This window comes from Triticum aestivum, chromosome 4A (assembly GCF_018294505.1).
Source record: "Triticum aestivum cultivar Chinese Spring chromosome 4A, IWGSC CS RefSeq v2.1, whole genome shotgun sequence".
Classification (NCBI taxonomy): Eukaryota; Viridiplantae; Streptophyta; class Magnoliopsida; order Poales; family Poaceae; genus Triticum; species Triticum aestivum.
In genome coordinates this window covers 612,555,653-612,564,049 of record NC_057803.1, presented here as the reverse complement: position 1 = coordinate 612,564,049, position 8,397 = coordinate 612,555,653, and the positions used below count along the sequence as shown (strand labels likewise).

At 42.1% G+C, this 8,397-nt stretch overlaps 1 protein-coding gene across 1 annotated transcript; it reads right to left on the bottom strand.

Annotated features, from left to right (window-relative positions):
• Window positions 1-431: 431 nt before the first annotated feature.
• LOC123087554 (uncharacterized) lies at window positions 432-7,930 on the bottom strand. Its single transcript, XM_044509597.1, has 7 exons — window positions 7,734-7,930; window positions 4,786-4,872; window positions 4,425-4,670; window positions 4,142-4,309; window positions 3,176-3,229; window positions 2,917-3,063; window positions 432-1,019 (listed from the first exon to the last, which is right to left on the bottom strand). Exons 1-7 carry the CDS (start codon window positions 7,902-7,904, stop codon window positions 651-653), a joined length of 1,242 nt encoding a protein of 413 aa, XP_044365532.1. The 5' UTR covers window positions 7,905-7,930; the 3' UTR covers window positions 432-650.
• Window positions 7,931-8,397: the final 467 nt, after the last annotated feature.

Below are 8,397 nucleotides of genomic sequence, written 5' to 3'. Positions count from 1 at the left end.
TTTTTCTTTTTTAAGAAGACTGAAGAAAGTTTCCTTCTGAATAGAATCGACATTTCCACTATTCTCGTTTCCTTCTGCTATTTCTTCATGCACGTCGATATGCACCGAGGCACCGTATATGCACCATAGCACTAGTTTTGTGTATTTTTAACTTTGGGCACCAAAGTGACAGTGCTGGACAAGATAAGGCACCTTCAGTGTATTTAACTCAAGAAGAAATGTTTTGTCTCTAAGATTTGCTTAAATGAATCAGTAAACTCTTGCAATAAATACAATAAAATGTATGTATTAATGAAAACCATTATTTTGAGCTCCAAAATATCTTGCCGCTAGTGTCTATTATCATGGATGTAAATGTTCTTATCCTTACTGATAGTATATGATATTTAGCTCCAATGCTATACAATCTGTAATAGCAGATGACCAAAGCTTCTTATTCCATATTCTCAAACATGTGGTGGGAAATGAATACATATTATGCAAGCTTAAATTGCTTGTTCCCACCTCTTACGAGTGTAGACATACACACACTAGTAGAGCATTCGAACGCCACACATGGCCACACATACTATTGCATTAGTATAGACCCTAACAATACGTATTGGGCCACTAGTAATCCATAAATAATTATAATACTAAAGGCGTATTGATCATGGGCAGTTAGAGTTCTTCCCAGGGCCCCCATAGAATATGTAAGTGCCCAAGTTGTCAGAGATACCATTGTGCACGTTATAGCAGCTGCGCTGCCCAGCTATAGTGGTCACATCACTTGGCGGTTTGAGAATGTTGGATGAATCTACCACTTGTATATTCTTGACATGACTGGCCTTGCCGAACCCTTCCTCTGGGAAGTGTCCACTACCCATATCTGTGGAAGTTTGGCCGAGATCAGATGACGCTATCTCACCTCCCCATTGTATAGTAGAGGCACTATCTGCCAAGTACGTGAAAATGGATGATGGCCAATATCCTACATAATCACTCCCCATTTGCAGCCACCAGTTGCCCTCCTTTGGGTCCTGCAAGCCAGAATTTATTTTACTAGATAATATAGTATAAAATATCATGGGAATGGAATAGACTTTAGATCCATTAAGTCCCAAAAGAAATGCCAAAAACATAATACTAAAGGGCTAGCGTATCACAACGCAAAAGTGAGTTTATGTGTTCCCTATGTTCACTATGGAAAGGTGTTTCCCATTGATGGGATTATAATGGAAGAGCATAGTTAATGTTGCATCTACAAACAACTTAAATAAAACTCTACTTAAGAGCTACAAATAAGAAAGACCAATCAATTGATAAGTTCAAAAAAGCAGCCACAACCGTTATTCTCCACATCAACATAGAGGAGTTTCTGTCGACCTCAGTTCATAGGTGTAGCATTGCAAAGAATGGACATGGAAACCTTACAATTTTCCAGGAAACTTTAAATATTATATTGGGAAGAGGTTCTTGTTAGTCATGCAAGGGGAAGAAATTACTTTACTTTATATGGATATGCCATTATGAATGAATTCTTGGCAAAATCTCACCTTGAAAATCCTTTGAAGTCTTTTTCAAAGGTAGTCTTTAAGGTACACCCAAACTACTATGAATGCTCCATCCATTTTATCCAAAGGGCTGAGATTAAGGGAGAGGGCCCAACCTTTTTTCAAAACTATCATAGGTATTTAGTACATTTTGTTTCAAAATACAAGTTAATAGGGGGTTTGTTTCCTAATTGAGTATTGAATCCAAAGTGTTTATATAAGTATTTGATGACTAAGTAACACCATGCATACTTTAAAACCTTGTCACACCATGTAGGAGCAGATGATTTTTTTATACTATTTCCCATAATCTGGTCACTACTACTCCCTCTGCCCCGAAACATAATGCACGCTAATTTTTCAACATTTTCCCAACAACATAATGTGTATTTAGAAAATCAACACAGAATGAGCCAATGGATACCGAAATAATTATGACCAACAATTGCATGAGCTAATGCTAGAAGCCTCCATAACCGCTCTAAACTCTTCTTTTGTATCCAACTTCTTGTTAAGATGTGCTATATATTGGATGAAGGGAGTACAAAATACCTTGTTTGTACAATCTCATTACTCTCATTCTTGGTGGCAGTATGAAAACAATATCAATACTCATGAGTTTCAATGCTAGTTCAGTAGCTGACACTATAATGGGATGAATAAATAGAAACAAGGAATTAAAATATTAAGACATGGAGGGCATCACGTAGATCTACCAACCACACGACTATGCATCACAGATCACATGTAAATGTTATTCGCCCGTCAATTTCTTATGAAAATGTCTTAATTACGTGGCCTCATTTTAAAGCAATGGCTGATATCTATTTGTTTTTCCTATAACCGAGCAAGAAGGAGTAACTTGAAAGAGCCCTTGTTTAATAGCTGACTCAAGAGTGTTGAATTTGCGGAAAAATGTGAAACATGCATGGGGAGAACCATACACTATTATTGAGACCACAAAGAGGCCATGAGAAATAGTTTTGAAAAGAACATGAGGTAGTTGACATGGATTCTTTGTGCCCGTTCATGAGTTTGATTTTGTATGCTTAATGTTGAAGTATAATTAAGTGAATCACTCACTCCTTCCCATCATCTTAATTCTTTTGGCTGAATTGGTTAGTGCATGCAACTAAGAGCTAGTGCATGTAACTAAGGCCTAGAAGTCTCGAGGTCAAATCCTAGTTGATGCAATAAAATAAAATGATATCCTAGTGGCTAGAATAAACTAAAATGATTGTACCACATTTGACACATAAGGGAGGCTGCACATGGTGAATTGCACACATCTCCCCGTTAGTTTTAAGCTTTCAGGTTGAAGTGGTTATTACACACTACTCAATACTCAATACTGATGATGTGAAAGCTTATTACGTTGTATTACCTTCCAAACTAAAATATCAAAGTCATATTGTGCACCACCATAGGTGGATACTGGGGATAAGGTGCCACCAATTGCAATCTGATTATTCATCTGGACGAACCCTGAGCACTTTAGGTTGTAACATCCTGTGCTTTCATATGCATCACGCTACAATATTACACAACAATGGAAAATTAGTGGCATGATGCTATTCCCAGCATTAATAAAATATGGACCCAATATGGGTAATAATGAAGATATGATGGAATGTGTTTCTTACAGTCCAGTAGATGAAGAGTCTAGGATTGTTATCCTTATAAAAATTTGGGTAAACCTGAAAATTTTGTAGAGAGAATGGCACCATTAGCAAAATGAAAGAGACTGCACAACTTACTGCACCGTGAAATAAAATGCATAGTAATTAAATAATGGCAAAAACATTGAAATAGACATTCTCATTAGTGCACTCTAGCTACATGCATGCAAGGTTTGCATGGTGATACAGAGGGCAAGAGACGGGATCAGGGCTGCCTCGACCATGCAAGATTTCTTTAATGATTGTAGCAGTTTTACACTACTTAGCACGGTAGCATGAGTACATGCTGGTATTTCCTAGGCCCCGGCTCGATCCGCTCTCTGCCACCACTAACACATGGCATAAAAGTTTATTTTGAGTTTGGAACATATGTATGTACAGTTACATTTTTCTTTATAATGGAAGGATGACTATTTTAATATCTAACTTATTCTGTTTATTTTTTAGTATTAACAGTAATAAGGGAAAATATGTAGTTCGTATGCTTATTTAGAGGGTTAGATATTTTTTCATAACGTCTGAGATGTGCAGTTTACGTGCAGATTAGCATGTTACTCAAAATTGTTTTCTATATTGGCATGTATAGACAATTTGATTATAGAATTAGAATTAAATACTACAACATGTCTTGTAGATTGAAAGACATCCCACTAGGGAAGTTGTCTTTAACAATACCTGTAGATAAGATGTACACGAATAAAGACAAAAGGTTTCTATATTGTATAGCTTTCTACATGCCCTTAGCTCTTAAAAAATTCTACCAGCACAACTTATGATACAAAAAACCTTTGTATCAATGGAGAATCTACACTAGCTCATACTTATGCTCTGATACTTTCAACATCACATATAACATGCATAGAACCTAAAAGATAGAGTTTAATATATCTTTTTTGAAGGTGGGTTTAATGTTTCCCTTCACTATCTAACCTGCCATCCTGCTTCAATAGTATTGAGATCATTGCCTTCGTAGGAACCCCCAACTATCCAAAGCTGGGTCAAGCTGAAGTCATTGTCCCTCCCAATCGTTGGTTGCCACAAATTGAAGGTGGCTTTCGTTCCATGGCACTTATCAACATTTGAAGATGCTATGGCATACTGCTCAATGGAAGAGAAAGCAAAGCTAAATGAGCACTTTCCAAAATAATAATGTTAACATTCCAAGAGGAAGATTATTACGACATTAACATGATTCTTAAATGGAATTTTGTACCTGGTGCCCACTCATTATATTGGATGTGTTAGGGTCATTGATTGAACTTGTGTTTGGGATGCTCCCTGGTCTCTTTTTGCCATACCTGTCGACGGAAATGGCCCTTAAGACGTCGTCCTCATTGGTCCTTCGGATTGGTATGGTGTTCTTAGGGCACTTGCCATTTTGATGCCATGTTTGGGTGATTGGATGGGGGGCGATGTTGGAGTTATGATATATGCCTCCTGGGTGGTAAGAAGGCCGCATCTGAAAAGTAGCGGTTGAGTGATATCATGGTATGTGTGTGTGATAGTATGGGGAACTATGACTTGTCTACAGGTGACGGTGATATGAAAAGGGAAATGGTGCTTCAAATCATTACCTGGATAGTATGGTTCTTGAGGAGAGGATGGTCAAATGCAGGCTGTTTGGAGATATGCACACAGTCGATGACATCTCCATCTGGGCTCTGTTGATTTCTGGCAATCAGTGGTTTTAACAAAAACAGGAGAATATTACGAGCAAACTAGTGAATGTTAGATCTTACATACATGCTACTTATTGATGATGTGTAATGTAGGATAAAATAGTGTGGTCCGTTTAGTGAATGTATTAGGAGTTGTTGCCAATTTAAACCATATATAAATTTATCACTATATGGCCGCAACTTAGACGTAGATCTGGCTTAAATAAGTATAAAAATAGACCGCACTATTTCATTATACATTACACATCTTCTCAGTACATGTAGGGTGGGCATCCATCTCAGCCGGCCCAATCTGGCAGGTTCCCTACCTAGATCTGTAGCTTTGGATGCTGGTAGCCCAATGGTTGCTCGGTCATGGCTGATGGGGCCCGAGGTGCTTGTTGGCATTGGTGTGCAGGGAGTCTGGATGCTTTGCTTCAACAGCTCCTCCAGTTTGGCGGTCTCTTGGTCAAGTGGTGGGTTTCTTGCTGGTATTTCCCGACGGTGCACTGGCAGCCGGAGGCTTGGAGGATGATCAATGGAGACAGGTTCTGCAGCGGTATGCGTTGTGACTCCATGATGGGATGGTAGTTTGAGGTGGTGCCTAGCTAGGCAGGGCCTTCGAGTGCTGTCGAGCTTGCACTGTCGGTGATGCTCTAGAAAGATCTACGAGGTACATCATGTGGCATCTACTAGCTCCCGTCTGGTGATTGTGTGTTGGAGACGTCGTCCCCGACACAGGTGCTCGGTTCTTCGAATGGAAGTCATACCGACTTTGGTGGGAGCTGGTGGCGAATGATGCCTTCGGGTGTAGTTTTCCTTGTTGGAGGTACCACCGAGGGGACCCAACACCTCTCCCGACCTCAAGTTCTTGTCTTCTGGTGAAAATCGTATTTAGTGGTGGTGCCTATGGCATCATTATTTCATTGGGAGCATTGCCTTGGAGTCAATCCTTGTGGTGGGAGCACCGTGTCAGTGGCAGTGTGGTTAAATTAGGATATGGCAGCGAGGTGGTGAGCATGGAGTTTTTTGTCGGGCATTCATTTAGGACAGTTCATTCCGTCGATGGGTGGTGAGCAGCAAGAGCACTATTCACATACGAGGAGCACCAGCAGACTTATGGTAGTCAACCTGGTAATTTCGGAGTATCATAGGTTCTCTCTATCAGACATATCATTCCTTTTCGGTGTCGTCGAGGTTTCGCGGATATGCTTTTGGCAAGCCTGAAGTAATACGATGGTTTTTGGTGGGCATTCTGGTAGCAGCGAAGGTACTTGAGTGCACGACCATGTGTGTTGTGGGCTATCATGGGCATGCTGCTATGTGTGGTACGTCCGGGATCCGCGGGGGTGATGTCGGGAGGTGCCATCCATCTCGGGCGGCCCGATATGGCAGGTTCCCAACTTAGATCTAGAGCTTTGGAGGCTGGTTGCTTCTGCGGCTGGAGGCCTCGAGGATGCTTGATCGACGGTAGGTTTTGCAGTTGTATGCATGGTGGCTCCATGACGGGATGATAGTTTGAGGTGGTGCCTGGTTGGCATGGCCTTGGGGTGTTGCCGAGCTTGCACGCCGATGATGCTCTGGCAAGATCTATGTGGTATATCATGTGGCGTCTACTGGCTTTGATCTGGTGATGGTGTGTTGGAGACATCGTCCCCAACATAGGTGCTTGACTCTCTGAATGGAAGTCATGCCATCTTTCGTGGGGGCTAGTGGTAATGATGCCTCTGGGTGTTGTTTTCCTTGTTGGAGGCACCACTCCCAACCTTAAGTTCTTGTCTTCTGTCGAAAACCATATGTAATAGTGGTGTGTGTGGCATCATTGTTTCATTGGGAGCATTGCCTTTGGAGCCAAGCCTTGTGGTGGTAGCACTGGGTTAGTGGTAGTGTGGTTGATTAGGAGATGGCAGAGATGTGGTGAGCATGGAGATTTTCATCAGGCATTCATTTAGGACCGATCGTTTGGTCGATGGTGGTGAGCAGCAGGACCACTCTTCACATACAAGGAGTGCCAGGAGATTTATCAACCTCGTGGGATCGGAGTAGCATAGGTTCTCTCTATCAGACATGTCGTTCCTTTCCGGTGTCGTCAAGGTTTAGCGGATATGCTTGTGGCAAGCACGGAGTAGTACGATGGTTTTTAGGTGGGCATTCTGGTAGTGGCGAAGGTGCTCGAGTGCATGGTTGAGTGTATTGTGGGGTGTTTTGCTTTCTGGAGTTTTTTATGTACTCCCTCCGTTTCTATTTACTTCGCATATTAGCTTTGTCTCAAATTGAACTTTCTAAAGTTTGACCAAGTTTATGCAAAAAAAAACATTTAGATCCACAATATAAATTGATACCATTAGAATCATCATTCAATATATTTCCATATCATATATATTTTATTATTAAAGATTGAATTGTTTTTCATAAACTTGGTCAAACTTTATAAAGTTTGAATTAGGTCAAAGCTAATATGCGGAGTAAATAAAAATGGTGAGAGTATTGCGTTGCTATAGGTCTAGTCTAGCTAGGCGGTGTTCACAGGTTTCGCTCGGATTTCCTGAATAAACCGAGCAATCCCTTTTTCTTCCTTTTTTTGATGGCACTTACCTTCATGCGGTGCACTTCTCCTTTGGGAATATTCTTGTAATACCCCTTTCAAATCAATGAATTTTACAGCTGTCAGCGTTAAAAACCCTCCATGCATGAAGACTACCCACTGCTTGCGTGCATGGCTTGTGAGACGACATAAATGCAAATAAAAATGGACCGTGCATGTGTGCTGAAAGAAGAGAAGCAAGGTTTGCATATGCATGTGTGTGCTGAACGACAACAACAGGACGTACGTACACGCGGCGCAACTATCACTGTGTATGTACCTGAATGGTTGCGAGAGCAGGCTTATTGAGCCGCCTGAGGAGGCTTTGCACCTCCTGCCGCCGCTGAGCCAAACTCCCAGCAGTCGCCGGCGCCGCCGCCGCCCGGCCGTCCAAGCAGAGAAACGTGAGAGCCACGACTAGCACAACCAAGCACGCTCGGGTGGCGGCCATTGAGCCAGTAAGTTATTGTGTTGAATGTTAGGTTTAATCTTGATTCATGTATCTGCATGTAGTTTAGATGGTAGTAGGGTGATGTAGGCCGGTGAAGCTTTGGTTGTGCACGAAGAAGGCGAGATGCCGGGCGGCCATGTGATGGGGCGAGCATGACAAGATGCTCATGATGCTGTGAGGTACGACAAGGTCACGAGAAGCGGCAAGACGTGACGAAGACTGGAGCGTGATGGACCGCATCAAGTTGAGTCGGGTGAACCGGCAGGTCGTTCAGTTTGTTGGGTCCTAGCCGATAGAATGGTTGGGTAAGTAGTTTGTGCATGCATGTAGTTGGAGTGGTCAGAGGTGGTGTCCGAGCCATATGGATCATGGAGAGACTTTAGGAATTAGTTAGTGCATGGGTTAGTGGGTTAGCAGCCGAGAGTGGCGGCTGGCCCGTGCATGCGTGAGTTAGTGGCCGGTGTGGCCGTGGCTGTGTGTGCGCGTGAGTCTC